A 15902-nucleotide genomic window follows, 5' to 3' on the forward strand; every position below is an offset into this window, starting at 1 on the left:
TTATGTAATTGTAAATCTAACAGGGCTTTATTGATAAGAGAAAACATGGAAAACTTGAGTAAAACTGATAACATTGTTTAGTTTTAATGGAAATGAAAAAACATATCTGATTTGCACCAAAGAATAGGGATTTTTATATTTGCATTACAATTAAAAGATAAGAGTTTAAAAGCTACTGATCATGCATTATAGAAGAAGAAATTTACTTTTTTACTCATTTTTTCAATTTCATTGAGTATATTTTTGCTGATAATTTTGATGTAGTCTTGAATGCAGGTTACTCAGTAATAGATTTTTTTTCAATTCAGATTCAAAAAGGATCTTGATTGAAAACATTTTAACCAATTTACATGAAGATTGAATAAGAGTGCTGACAGTGCCCCACCAGATATTAGACCTCCAGGCCCAAAGTAACTCATTTCATTTTAAGTTCTGCCTATTTCTGTGTTCATAGACAAAATCGATTAAAGATCAGTTCCTCCAATTTTCTGTAAAAACAGTCATGAGCCATAAAGAATACTTTTTTTTTAGTATTTGTAATCCGACTGCTTCAGCCTAAACATTGGCAGAATAAAGAAATGAAATCTTTCAATATGAGTATGAATTAAAAAAAAAATATGCCAACCATTTTAAAACATTGACACTTGGAGGAACCAATCTTGAAGATGTGTATATATATAAAGACCATGGGTGGAATAGAGTACAGTATTAATAATTGGAACTTGGTAGAAATGCACCTCCACCTGTACAACAAACTCTCACTCACCTTCATTTTAAGGTTAGCCTGTGTATCAAATGGTTAGATTCAAATAAAATAAAATATAGCATCTACATAATTGTTAAAATTAAATGAAACAAGTAGCACCTATAAAACAGCTAAAATCAAATAAAAATAACAGCATCTATCTACAATTAGCAATCTCCAAATCAAAATCAACCAAACTAATTTGCAGAATTTTTTTTTTACTGAACTAAAAATATGCATAATGATATGTATCAACTATCCATAGGTGAGGTAGTAATAGATCATGTATATAACCTACTGAAATTGACTATGGAAAGATACATATGCATATTTAAATAGATCAGGAAAAAAGTCAAATTAATAAATACTAATCTAAAAACAACTAATAAAACTAAAGGCGCGAAAAACGGAGTTATCAACTAAAAAAAGCATTGAGTTCAAATGAGCACTGCACTCAAAAGAATAAGCTCATCCAGAATTGTTTGCTATGAAAACATAATTCTCATAAAAATTATCAACTAAAAACAAATAATTGCTATGAAATCTATGAAATTATTTATCATTTGTGAAATTGAAATCCCTGCTTAACAATTCAATTTGCCTGATCAAACTTATTTCTCAGGGATTTATAAATATATACATTAAAACATAATGAACATAGGCTAAAGAACAATGTTTGGTGAAAAACTTTAAGTAAAACCCTATTGTTTGTCAAGTATTTGTAAGTAAATAGCCAATCATAATCTGATAAAAATTAACTCACTGAATATAATACGTCAATAATGAATTGACTTTAATATTCAAAATAGTGAAAGAATCAATTTATAAACTGAATAAAGCAAAAAGAAAATAAATCAAAACAAACAAATAAAAACAAAGTTCTACTACTACATACTACTACTACTACTGCAAACAGTCCACCACATTCAAAATCAAATTGGAGTGTCAGTTTAGAAACTATATCATAAAACTGCTAGCATACTTTGATTTGAAAAATCAACTCTTACTTCAAGTCAAATTTTAAATTTTTTGTTTTTTGTTTCTCAAGACAATGCCTTAAAATATTTGCTGATCTATTCCAATTTGACAAGACATGGGGACATCAAGACACACAATGGTTTCTATGGTAACATACCAGTAACTTCCTGGTCCATTTGACCTCTGGCACTGGCTCGCCAACATAATCTACAGTCATGGCAAAGTCCTTTGGAGCCTTGACACGCACTGTCGACAACTTGTCTTTGTCCAAAATCCTTGGTTTTACTGTAAACATTAAACACTTGTATGAACCTCTGAATTCCTCATTTAGGCTAGTGTCATTGATAATTTACCATGTAAATGACAAAGGAATCGTGCCTGTTTTCCGGATCTAGTATATACATTTCACATCTGTGACCTTTAACCTGGTCAAGATCAATTTTATTTTTCAAATTCAGCTAAGTATTACGCAACCACACATTAAGAAGATTCATTACATGAGATGTTTCTGTGTACATCTATTAAGTTAGATGTGTAAACTATAAAACTATTAGCTAAATATCATACCCAAAAGCTTTTGGTTATTGAGAAGACTTTGTTTAATCTTGAAAGTGGGTCAAGGTAATTGATCTGAACCTTTGATAACAGTACCACAGAGATGGCTTGGTTTGTACAGGTAGACAGGGAGAATACATAGATACTCTAGGGATTGTATTTGCAGGTTTGTTACCTCGTCTGGCCTTGGTTGTCACTGGAGGTGATACGATACTGGGTTTAGACAAGCCGCCCTTGTTCTTGGCCATCACACGGAACTCGTAGTCTTTGCCCTCCACTAGACCCTCTACTGTTCCCTGGCACTCGTTGCCAGGTATTTCTGTACCCTTTAATAAAAGAGTCAAGAATTAACATAGGAACAAAGATGATGAGGAACATCATGTGAATGAGTTGTGATTTAATACTAAAGTCATACTCAACTAAACAAAATAGACCAAATTGTTTTTAAGCAATATTCATCTAACATCAGTTTCATCAACGTTCCTTGGCTTCAAATTTTCCAAAAGAAAGCATTACAGAATGTAAGGAGAGTTCTTTAACTAAAATCCTAGCCTTAAGTCCAATAATACTTTCCTATAGAATTATTGATGAAACTATACATGGAGCTTCATACTATTTCAGAAAACCTCCCAATTTTTTTATCTCAGATCTTTAAAGTGAATATCAGCCACAAATATCTTACCTTTTCCCAGTTATCCTTCCCCTTTTCTCTCTTCTCAATCACATATTTCTCAATGGGAGCTCCTCCGTCACTTTTGGGTGGAGCCCAGGCTAACTCAACATAGTCTTTGTCATAGTCAAGGATTGATGGATCACCTGGGGGATCTGAGGGATCTGTGATGCCCAAATCACAACAATTAGATCATAAAAACAGGTATTTGTCTTCACAATAAGGTTAAGGTCATTAAAGCTTGAAGAAGTACAAGTAAGTCAAGGTCATACAATCATGTACAAGTAAGCAAATTTGGTCAGGGTCACTAAACCTTGAATGATCCATAACAAGTAGGTCAAGGTTACAAAATAATCAATGAGATAAGTAGGTCAAGCAAAATTAAGTCCCTTGATATATATATAAAGAAATTTTCTTACAACCACGGTTCATGCAACATTGAAATTATCAAATATTTGCTTTTTTATTAAATTACTTTCTTTCTTTTTAAAAAAACTCTAAATAAAATGGATAGAGTCCTACCCCATGGATCTTTAGCAATAATCTCTCCATCAGCCGTGAGTGGTTCACTGACACCCTGTTCATTAACAGCCTTCACCCTGAACTGGTAGCGATGACCTGGTTTGAGGTCGGCAACATCAATCTCCAGATCCTCTGTAGTACAGACCTCTTCCCAGGAATCTTTCTCTGCATCCTTCATTTCGACAATGTAATGCTTAATTGGACAACCACCGTCCTCCTTAGGATGGTCCCACAAGAGGGCACAGCGGTCGCTGTAAACATCCACCACATCCAGGGGACCCTGGGGTCGGCCAGGTACATCTGTACAGGTATAATTTACAGATAAATATTATAGCATATCCAGGTACATATCCACAGGAAAAAAATATCAGAAAATATATGTGTGATATCCGGGTATGAGTGTACAGGTAAAATATAACAGGCATAAGTAAATATATATGATACTAAGTATATTTGCAAAGGTAGAAAATATGAGTACAGTGTATATACATGTATATGGTTGCCATTCAGGAATACCATGAAACATGACCAGGGTTTGATAACAACTCTCAGATTTAAAGATGAGCATTACTTACCAAGGACTCTGACGTTGATGGGTATGACCTCAGTGCCAACCTCGTTAGTGAGGGTAAGTTCATACTCGCCAGTGTCTGTGCGCTGGGCATTGGGGATGTTAAGCTTGGCGACTTTGTCAGCTGTCTCAATGTCAGTGTCAGCCTCGCTCAGAGCGGTACCGTCCTTCTTCCAGGAGGCAAATGGTTTGGGTGTGCCTGCAGGCAAAAACGTAATAAGACCATCGTAACCTTCTATGCCTTATAACAAGTGTATATAAGTGTGGAAAATGTCATCCCAAGAAAACTAATACCTCTGCACGTGTTAACTCTTTAACATTCAAACAATTATTAAAGAAAAAAAAATTCTATACAAACATCCTTTGGTATATGCTATAGATCCATGCAGACTGGAGGTAGTACATCTTTTCTATAGACATTATCAAATAGGCATTCGTTGTTTCGAGCTTATCAAAGAAAATCACAATGCCATATTGAATGTAACTTACCAATAAAAGGAATAGCCATGGCAATGGTTTCGCCTTTCTTCACCACAATCTCCTCTGGGATAAATGCAGGATCAACCTTCGGTGGTTTGGGTACTGTCAACAATTTTTTGAATTTCGTTATAAATTTTTCAATCAATTTCATCCATAATTTTCTACCAAACAGCTGTGTAAAAAAGAGCACTAATATACTAATATTTGTTACATTATTCATAAATGTCAGGAGAGGTTATGTAGATCAGGATAGAGTTGGTTATTCTGTGACCTTAGTTAACTGATATCATCACCAGTCTGAATCATGATCTGGTCTCGTGTGCTCAATTTTCTGATTCCATCATAATTATTTAATGTTCTAGCAAGAATTAATGTGAAATCTAAATAGCCCTTTGAATGCAGTAAACCAATAAATTTCCAAGAAGCAATATCCTCATTTTCAGTCCTGCTCTTACCAATGAAGGTTTTTATCTTGTGATGAGCTCTACTATCTACATAACGGGAAATACCTCCCAAAAAAATTTCATTTTGTCTCTCCAAAGCTATGTTCTCTAACACAAGACTCATTAAGTTCTGTTTCCTGATTAGAATTAGCTGTTAACTTCTGTCTTCTAAACCCCAATATGATTTGTTAGCCTCTTAACAACCTCCAATCCCTCCTTCACTGTCAAGCTATCACTATTCTATCAGATTGAAATAAAGGGAAGTAACTCTGATGGATGAGAATGAACAAAATGAGAAAATGTCATTGTACTTTCATTTCATTTCAACAAATTTTATTGACAAAGATGATTAAAGTCAATAGGCTCAAATAACAGGCAAAGCCTATATAAATTCTCTCCTACAGTGGCTAATAATAACAGGCAAAGCCTATATAAATTCTCTCCGACAGTGGCTAAAGTTAAAGATTGAAATTGTGTAAATTACTGACATTAAATTTTGAAATGAAAATTGTAAAATACAACAGTCAAAGGGAGATAACTCAATCGTATATCTTGAGTACTTACGTTCCTCAACTGTAACATTACAACGACAGGGTCGTTCTCCGACCTGGCATGTGTATTGACCACTATCTTCCTGCTTCAGGTTTTTGACGACCAACTTGTTCTGTTCTCCCTTCTTGGTGATCTCTACTCGTCTGTAATTGGAGGAGGTTAAGTACCATTGTGGAAGAAGTACATGAACCAGGGGAGATAATATACAGGTATGGGAGAAGTAATGTACAGAATTAACAATTTTAAGTATCAGAGGTACATGTATAGGGATATACAATGCGCTATCACCTATGAGGGGAATATTACATCTATTATCCAGAAGTAATGTATTGTTACAGGGAAACAATTTCGCTGTAAGGGGACATAATTTACTTTTATAGAGAAACATTTTAGCTGTAAGGGGAGATAATTTACCTCGACAGAGAAACATTTTTAGCTGTAAGGGGAGATGATTCACTTAAAACAGGGAAACAATTCCAGTTATAAGGGTAATTAATTATCAATGTGGTTTCATAGTATAGCAACTGTCTGACTAGATTACTGTATTACACAGTAAACCCGTTTCCTTTAATATGATGGTTATTTTTACAGTCACCTAATCTGGACCAGTAACTGACTTACGAATCATCCTTGTCCACAGGTTTGCCATTGAGAAGCCATTTTACTGGTTGATTGTGAGGATTTGATGCTTTGCACTCCAACACCAGGGTGCCCTTCTCTTTCTCTTTCTTATCTTCTAGCTTCTTGAAGAACTTGATGTCAGCTGCATTCAAAAATAGCAATATATCATGATAGGGATTTGATCAATATCATATAATAAATATCATAATACTTAATCATTACTTTAGCCAAAATGTAATTATTTTGTATTTTCATAGCATTTGATATCTTGCTATATTCTAAGCTGAATTATTTTGTGTAACACAAGTTGACAAAAGGCAGTGATGAGGGAGCATAATTATATAAGTCACTGTACATTTGACCATTAATTGTTACTCACGTTCGATGAAGAGCTCTCCAGTAGTTTCCTTATTCAGGACTTTACATGTGTACTTTCCACCGTCCTTCATGCTACAATTCTTAATCACTAGGCGACGCTTCATTCCATCCTTTATGATCTCGTATTTGCCTCCAGATGGCAGTTCCTGTTAAGAAGGAAAACATTTGTGTGCTGATCTAAATATCTATTATCTTGAAACGAATGTCATTTTTGTGTAAATTGAAAAGAAATTGATTTATTTTTTTAAAGGTTTTCAACAATTTTCTAAAATGATCAAGTTAAATATCAAATCTGGGAAACTGTCACAACTTATATGCTACTTTGTAACAAAAAAAAACTTCAAAATTGATCATTGATCATCCTGACTTTCCTTCTGGATCTTCATACTTTAGGTGCTTTATATTACTGACATGACCTATAAGAACTAAACAGCTGTATGATGCAGATTTAAAAAAATATTTGTTTGGCCTATAATGTAACTACCACTAAATGTACATATAGAGTTGTAGTCCTTTTTCTCCCCCTGTTACTGACCTTGTCCGATTTTCCTTTGAACCACCTGACCTCGGCCTCTGGGTCACTGACATCACATTCAAAGAAACATTTCTCTCTCTCCATAGCCTCAATGTCATCCAACTTCTTCATGAATTCCCACTCAGGTTCTGGGTGAGGTCAAAGGTTAAAATCAGTAGAGATCAATATAAAGGTTAAAATCAACAAAGGTTCATGTTTAACCAACCTCTCTGATAACAGTGTCAACATCAATAAAGGCCTATATTGATAACATTTTAAATTTACCAATTAAAACTTAATCATAATAACAAGTCAAAGGTCAGACAAGAAGCTATCTTTATGTGCAAACTTAGAAATATTATAATACAGCACATTTACATATTTATATGATATGTTATGATAACAATAATAATAATATTGCTGATTACAACTTTGTATGCAATGGCAGTGAAGAAGTGATTATCAATTTGTCAGCTTATATGTGCAAAATAATGTTTAAAATGTATTACAGCAAAATGAAATAAGAAATTGCAGTATTTTCTTAAATTTATGTTCAGGTAATTGATATTCATGAAATATCTTCATAATTTGTAGGCAATGTTTGTTTTGTGTCAAACCAGACAATTAAACAAATATAAGTTGTCGTATATCTATTTTGGAAAATACATCAATAAAAGTTAATTTGAAAATAAATAAAATCTCTAAAATTTAACTGTTAAATGACCTAACATTTCTAAATCATGCAACCATCGAGTTATTGCTACTATATTGACCAATCATATCTGTTATACCAGCTACGACTGACCAATCACATTTGCTTTAACAAAGTGCTTTTGTTAAACAAATGTCCAAAGAGATGAATTCCTATCGGGTGTGGTCCTACATACAGCGCACCTTCAGGTTAGTACCCCACAATGAGGGTACTATTAAAGACACGGGAGATTCAATATAAATATATGCAGCGCAAGAATCAACTAAATGTCTGAAAATAAAATCTCCTAATAAGAAAACTTAAGCTTACATGAAGCATGCATATATGCGGTCTGACTCGCACACTGCGATAGTACGTCTGACATTCTGTTAATGGACTAATTTGTTGGCATCAACATGGACTATCGCTAGGCAGAAATCTAAGTTAGTGTTATCGCTGCAAAAAGGGGGCTCTCTTTCTCTCCTAAACACATCTAAAAAAAGTTAGGGATTTTGTTTGCGACAAATATCTGCAATTCAAATAACAAGTTTGATTATCAAATATATATAAATTACAAAGTCAACATCATGTGTTAATTCATAGTAATTTAGTAAAACATTTTTTATGAAAATTTATTACTGAAAAAAGAACTTTGTTAAACCAGTTACTTTGTTTTTTACGATTATAAATGTTTTAGAGGAAATATGAAGCGTCCGCTGCCGCGCCTGCGTGTCTACCTGTCACAGCCAGTTTACATGAGGTCGAAGCAGCACCACAGGTACATGTGTACTCAGCCTCATCTTCAGAGTTGGCATCGATGATTTTTAGCATACACCTGTTCTCACGACGCTGAATCTCCATTTTACCAGGAGTGTACTGAAATGTTTAAACAAAACACATAATTAGATACAGTAAGACTACACATGGGATTTGAAATTTTAGTGCGTAATAGGAAAACAATTAGTGTTCCTCAAATAAGGATCGAACCCGTGACCCTCGGCTTACTGGTCTGCTGAGTGAAATGAAAATGGCTCAATCATAACTTAGTGGAATGTTTCGAAGAACAAATAAATATCATAATGGTGAAAAATAAATATATGTTCATGAACCTTCTTTCTGTACAAACATTATGACTTTATTAAATGTTCTGTTGTGTCTCCTGCAGTGGGAGACCGTGACAAGTAAACATTTCCAAATTTACATATAACATTAATATGTTTGGCAAAATCTGAAAATTGAGATGATTAAATCCTACCCGTCACTTTCAGGATATCCTTTTGGTTGGAAGTTTCTATTGATCAAATATATATTTAGAATTGTATATCTTTAACACTCTATAGCCACACAATCAATGTAGTAAATGCTAATATAAGGTACATCAGATGATTTCAATAGCCATGTACAAGTGAATGCTATTTCAATTATAACTTAAAAACACTGGTAACAGTATGGGCCAGACCTCTGGCCAGGATATCGGGAACACAGAACAAAACGTGTTAAAAGTGTTTAAACGATTCCTTTGCATATTTTACGGTGTATTAGGTTTCAATTAATGTAAGCATACTTCTCTATTACCAAGCATGTACAATATTTCCACAATGGAGTGAAATGATGTTTTCATACAATGAAGAAAACAGGGTGTTGATATCACATTTTGCACACCAACACAAAGAAATTCTGAATGTTAAATACTCCCTAATTATCACACCTGCTGTTTATCTCAAAGATTTTTTATATATCTATGACTTGTAAAACCTGTTCAAGTTGAACATCAACATAATCAGTATTTTCATTCAGAAATGTAAGCAGAGGTTCTAAAGTTCCACAGCTTCACCTTCACGTTAACTTAGTTAATATCACAGAAACTTATTTATCTACACTATAACGGGGGAAGGAAAGTACAATCAGACCAAAATGTTGTTACGTAATAAGTTGTATGTCTCTTAAAGATGGTATTCTAGCAGAGATGGACTCTCAGTTTGGATTGTTTATCTCTTTGTAGAGATGGACTCTTAGCAAAAATTTCTCTTAGTAGAGATGGTCGCTTAGTAGAGATGGACTCTTAGCAAAAATTTCTCTTAGTACAGATGGTCGCTTAGTAGAGATGGATTCTTACTAAAATATTTCTCTTAGTAGAGATGGTCGCTTAGTAGAGATGGATTCTTAGTAAAAATTTCTCTTAGTAGAGATGGTCGCTTAGTAGAGATGGATTCTTAGTAAAAATTTCTCTTAGTAGAGATGGTCGCTTAGTAGAGATGGATTCTTAGTAAAAATTTCTCTTAGTAGAGATGGACTCATAGTAGAAATTTCTCTTAGTAGAGATGGACTCTTAGTAGAAATTTCTCTTAGTAGAGGTGGTCTCTTAGTAGAGATGGTCTCTTAGGAGAGATGGACTCTCAGTAGAGATGGACTCTTAGTAGAGATGGACTCTTAGTAGAAATTTCTCTTAGTAGAGATGGACTCTCAGTAGAGGTAGGCTCTTAGTAGAAATTTCTCTTAGTAGAGATTAATTGTCTCTGAGGAGTTGGACTCTACATAGAGATTCTCTCTAATTGGATAAAGATGAAAAATTTCCGTCGGAAATAAGGCCCATAAAATGCTCCCCAAAAAGGTGTAACATGTGACCACTATCTAGTTTCATTAGGTATTTCTTTAAATGAACTTACACAGAACACTTGAGAGATAAGAGCCAATATTGTGCTGTCTAGGTATAATTAATGGAATATCTATGTACAGCCCACAGTATTTTATCTGTGGGGACACTTGATTGAAGAGTTTATTATCAAGAATTCTTAGGAGCATCAGAAATGTTGTGCACTTGATTAACATGACACCCATATTTATACACTGACACGTACTGAACTGACAGGTCGTGTGGATTTTTCACTTAAAATTCAGTATATTGTATTTGTACTAATCTGCTTCTTTGCATGTTACTTAGCTACTGTGACATCATCATAGGCCACGAGGAATCTGCTCATGACAAATTCAATTATTCAATTATCTTTTCGGATCGGTTTAACCCTATTTATTGCTAATTATAATCTACTCTACAAACTTTGTAGTGTCTATACACTGTCAGAGATGTACAGTATCGGCCATTATGAGATAATTGGTGACAAGGTTAGCGTACAATGATACAATACACCAGCCAATAACGGGGACCTGTTTACGGGTGTATTTCTCCACACCACTTTAAACTGCTCCGAGTTATACTCCACGCTCACCATGGATCTAACTGTGGCTGGCAGAGGAATTCCTAACAGGCACAATGTACCTACATATATCACTACTGAATGAAGGGTAAAACTTTAATTGAAGAAATCTATTAATATTATAATAGTACAGCACCTCCGAGTCTATGATTGTAAGTACCAAGATCAATGACATTTAATCTGGAATGGATGTGTTTGTATTGCCAATTTAATTTGTGTAGCTCAAACTATAATTTTCTCCTCCTGGATATTGTCATGTTTATGACCTTAACTAAAGGCACATGTGTTTTCCACCAAGTCATTTCCAAAGTTGGATTATGTGAGGTGGGAGTTATTGAGTGATGACAGAATTCTGTCTGGCCTGTCAACAGTTATACAGCTTACACATGGAAATATCATCAGAAGGAATTTTATTATGACTATAACATTTATGATATCCTTCATATGATTTTCTGATAAAGAATTGTATTTAAATCACTTTCAATGGAGGAAACACACGATAAAGGCATTTTTCCACTGATCAACAATAATCTGGCTGCTTATGGAATGGTAAGTATAACACAACTTTTAATAATTAAATTAAATCATAAAACATTAATCATAACATCCAGTGAAACCTGTCTTAGCAGTCACATCTTAATGACAAAACCTGTCTATAAAGGTCACTTGTATATAATATATATAACCTGCCTAAAACAAAACCACTTGTCATCAACTTGTTGATAAAAGGCCACATTTTTCAGTTTCCAATGAAACACAAATCCTTGTATATGAACTTCACTATCAAAACCACCTGTCTCTAAAGTGCCACTTTCTCCTGAATGGCCCTTCCAGACAGCTTTGATTATTCATCTCAGATATTTTCTTATTTGAATGCACCTTGGGACAAATGAAGATACTTTAAATTGCTGGAGTAAGGAAGTGAAGACAAGGGAAATGGTTTCACTACCACATAACCTAAACAAAAATTTAAACCTTTGTTCAATTAACACTTAACGCTTATTACAAGAGAATTCTTATTACAGCTAAAATAATTGAAGAGAATTTTTTATAACCAAAATTGTATGGTGTGATCGATTTCAATCAATGGTTTAATGTATTAATGCCTAATATGGTTACTGTATAATATGTTTACAATAGTGTTATACAGAGGGGGAAAGTAAACACAAGTTTGATAAGAAATTTGTATCAAGGAGGTTTATTGATTGAAGAAAAATCCATTTTGATATATACACATAAAACAAATTTTCAGTATATTTATTTAAGTACATATTCATTTTGTCAGAATGAAATATTTGTTGAGCACATTCAAATAACAAAGGTCTATTTTGGCACAAATTACTGGGCAACCTTTGACAGCGAAACATTTATGAATTACAGATATATTTCTGAGCCATATTATTACAGATATGTAAACCCACATGAGGTTCCGGCTTTGTATTCCACTTTGTATCAGACTTAAAATAATATTTTTGAAGAAATATGATTCTATGTTGTGACAATACCAATGATGTGAGGTTAGATATAATGTTACACGAGTGCCACCCTTAACAGACCTGTTCTCACAGTCCAATGGACATCTGACATTGCCCAGGTGTATAAAGGTACACGTACACCTGGCATTTAAATGAACACACTTCAATATATGTGGGGAATTTGGACACGAATTAGTGTGAATCAAGTCAGTGATCAAATATACAGTTAGAAGGTGTATAAATAATTCTCAAAGTACATCTGCCAGCTTAATAAAATATAAACAGGGGGACTGGAAATAAGGGGATTACTTGGATTAAGTTGCAAAATTTCCAAATTGCCAATTATTTGAAAATTCTTCAATTAGTCATTTATGTCATACTGCAGTGTTTGAATAATATGTTTTGTTGCAAATAATTTCTAATGCCAAATTAATATTATAATATTGTGTAAATAGATATTGAAAACAAATGATTTGAAAACTGCATAAATATTTCATTTTTTGCTTCAGTTTCAACGGCCCAGTCATGACATGGTTAAACAAAGGGAACATCATGATTACTTCCTCCAGCCTTTCCAAGAAAGTGATGAGTACGAGTCGGAATCTTATTCCGATGACAGTTTGGACGACAGCATGTTCTACCCAATACTTAGTGTCCCTGGAACAAATGGACAGAGTATTGGAGTCTGGTCGTATCTAAAGTTTGAAAGCATTGCCATATTCTCCCCGAGCTCAGGAGACACCATGCAGAAAATTGTGAAGTATGCAGAGCAGAATTTATCATATCAGAGAGATCAACATAAGTTAATGATGCTAGCTCCTGGTCAGCTGACTCCTATTGACATCAAAACTGTGTACAGTGTACGACCAGGATCAGTCATCATGATCATGCCGGAGTCTTGTGTTTTCGTCACAGTTGATATCGGCCAGTTAAAAGCCAGTTTTACGCTCACTGTAGACGTGACAATGACAGTTTACAAAATCAAATCTCTAGTGAAAAAGATGAAAGGAATTCCAATAGATCGTCAGGAAATTCTGTACCGGGAGAAAGCTCTAGAGAATTATCGTCGGTTATTAGAGTACCGTGTCACCAACAAATGTACTCTGTATGTCATGATCCAGGCCCACTTTGACTTACTGATCAACATTGAGACATTTTGGGGTAAAACCTACAGGTTCTACGTAGACCCCTGTTGTACTGGTACTGACGTCATATACATGGTGTTCAATCGCACATTCAGTCGAGGTGGACCAGAGGATGCTGGGATACATGAACTTTATGTACCTATTCATGTGCTGGTTCTACAGTACAAGAGTAGCTTTGTCAACTCAGACTACTGTTTGGCATATCTTGGCATACACACAGGTGAAACTCTGACCCTGACAACAGTTGGTCACCGGAGCAACCTAAATCTCCAGTCGATCTCCGTGGTGACAGAATCAGGTGAGAGATACGGAATTACAGTGTCAAAATATGACAGATGGTCCATCCTTGCTTTCATGCTTCATGGACTCACAAATGTACCAGTTGACCTCATACGACTGTACAAGGACAATCAGCGAATGGAATTGTCCTCAGTGATTGGAGACCTTCCTAACAATACGGTCATCATGATGAACGTTGTGCTGACTCACATGGACAGTGATTTGGTTTTTGGCGTGCCTCTACGGGTAAATCTTGGTCACGGCATCATTGAGAACATTAGAGTCACCCCAAACAAGTCTGTAAAGTCTGTCAAGAGGAAGCTTGAGCGACTGGGTGTGCCTAATGCCACACAATATGAACTTGTGACTGGTAACAAGAAACTCGTCAATAAGGCACTGGTCCAAAATGTTGTGCTTGATGTCAAGTCGCCACTGCTTCTCCAACTTGACACGTTCCCTGTATTTGCCCATACTCCTGACGGGATTATATACAAAACTAATACAAATGTTCGCCAAACTATCGGAGAATTCAAAAAGAAAATCCAAGAAAAGTCCTCACATCCATTGTCACCTTGTCGTATAGTAATGGCAGGAGAGGAATTGCTTGGCCAGGACACTAGCAACCTGTACGAGGCTGGGGCCAATGTCAGATCTTCTCTGTTTATCAAAACCAGTCATAGCACACATTGCTTCTTTGTTATAGGAAACAACTGGATGGTAAAAGTCCGTGTTCCTGTGAGACCAACCTCTGATGACATTCGTCAAAGTGTTTGGGAAACAAAGAAAGTGCCCGAGTGTAGCATCAACTGTATACTAACTCTCCTTCACTGGTTTTTTATGCCACGTATGTCAGGCAAGAACAATGTTCCAGTCCAACGTCGAATAAAGAAAAGAATGCCTATAGCAAAGGAGGAATTGATTCCAATGGCCGAGAATGAACTAGCTGTGGAAACAGATTTCATACTTGAAAAAAGGAAGGACAAGTTTCGTCCTTTGATTTTGTCCGCCACACATTCTGTACATTCCAAGGAAGGCGACTTAACCTCAAGGTCATTGAACAACAATGCTGCAGCAAGCAGTTTCATTCACCCCAATGTTCGTCCTCACTTTGAACCAACACAGTTCTTGGATCACAAGGACCACAACGCCACACATGGAAACAAAGGAAAGCCACACACAAACTACCGGAAAGATACTAAAGACCATAGTGTTGTCCCCAGGTCAAAAAATCCACCATGGATTGGGGATCTTCAGCGAAAAAACAAAACAAACCGTCTTATCTTATCCGACTTTGACAATGGACCCGATTTCATGTTCAGCAATTCAAAAAAGAAGAAGCCTCATTTTGAGGCAAGGAGTGTCCCTGAACGTCTTCCTGGAATTTTACAGTGTAATCCGGACAGACACAACCACCCTCTCCGCTACAAGGGTTCTCGCCCTCATCAGAACCCACATACACACCGTAGGGCTGGATCTGAGGGCGATGCAGGAGAAAAAGTCTTTCTCACAAAACCATTCAAACTAGTGGACCTCAGTCCAAAACGCAAAAGGCGGGTGTAAAAGTGGATCATAGCCCTAAACACTAACATCTAGTGTAACAATGTATGCTTCAAATGAGATTTAAGGATATTCATAAAGAAAAAAGGATATGGTAGATCTTTTAATGCTTCTAAATATGGAACAGTCTAGTGCAACACCTATACTGAACATCAGAACTGACTGACTTCCAGAAGTAAAGGCCAAGTGTAAGATGTGTATATTGTGTACGACTGTATCTTTTGTATGATTATATCAGTGTATATGTTCACACCTTGTCACTGGGTGCTATACCCAACACAGGGCCATTGTTGTAGCAATATGGAGACAAAAGATACAATCACTATAGACTTACAGATTGTATGATAGCCTGTAATCTGTACAAGGATCTGAAATCCATTTAAATACGTATTATAATCACAATGAAATTTTCTGTTTAGACAGAACTAACCCCATTGTTTTTGTCATCTTATTAACATATATGACAATAAAATTGTCTAACTTAACACTGTCTGTTATTCTACCGAGACTA

General features: G+C 35.3%; 2 protein-coding genes across 3 annotated transcripts in view; one reads left to right on the plus strand and one right to left on the minus strand.

Moving 5' to 3' along the window:
* Positions 1-15902, minus strand: part of LOC117335538 (twitchin-like) — a 187286-nt gene that overhangs the window by 47873 nt on the left and 123511 nt on the right. The window contains 11 exon segments of the mRNA XM_033895608.1: positions 1881-2008; positions 2454-2604; positions 2961-3112; positions 3471-3770; positions 4046-4240; positions 4531-4623; positions 5529-5659; positions 6138-6279; positions 6517-6661; positions 7051-7178; positions 8458-8596. Coding sequence (XP_033751499.1) covers positions 1881-2008; positions 2454-2604; positions 2961-3112; positions 3471-3770; positions 4046-4240; positions 4531-4623; positions 5529-5659; positions 6138-6279; positions 6517-6661; positions 7051-7178; positions 8458-8596 — 1704 coding nt within the window.
* Positions 10937-15876, plus strand: LOC117335539. Of its 2 annotated transcripts, XR_004534443.1 has the most exons (3): positions 10937-11484; positions 12920-15481; positions 15533-15876. XR_004534443.1 is itself a non-coding variant. In XM_033895609.1 (2 exons), the coding sequence occupies exons 1-2, from the start codon at positions 11419-11421 to the stop codon at positions 15392-15394; spliced, it is 2541 nt and encodes an 846-aa protein (XP_033751500.1). In that variant the 5' UTR covers positions 10937-11418; the 3' UTR covers positions 15395-15876. The 2 variants fall into 2 exon arrangements, 1 of the variants encoding a protein (XP_033751500.1); XM_033895609.1 differs by having other exon boundaries at positions 12920-15876.

This window comes from Pecten maximus, chromosome 10 (assembly GCF_902652985.1).
Source record: "Pecten maximus chromosome 10, xPecMax1.1, whole genome shotgun sequence".
Taxonomy (NCBI): domain Eukaryota; kingdom Metazoa; phylum Mollusca; class Bivalvia; order Pectinida; family Pectinidae; genus Pecten; species Pecten maximus.

Bases quoted from the DNA above. Each gene is read 5' to 3' on its own strand.
- LOC117335539 (XM_033895609.1), top strand. From the start codon at position 11,419: ATGGAGGAAACACACGATAAAGGCATTTTTCCACTGATCAACAATAAT. The intron at 11,485-12,919 runs GTAAGTATAACA...TTTTTGCTTCAG, and splicing joins ATCTGGCTGCTTATGGAATG to TTTCAACGGCCCAGTCATGA.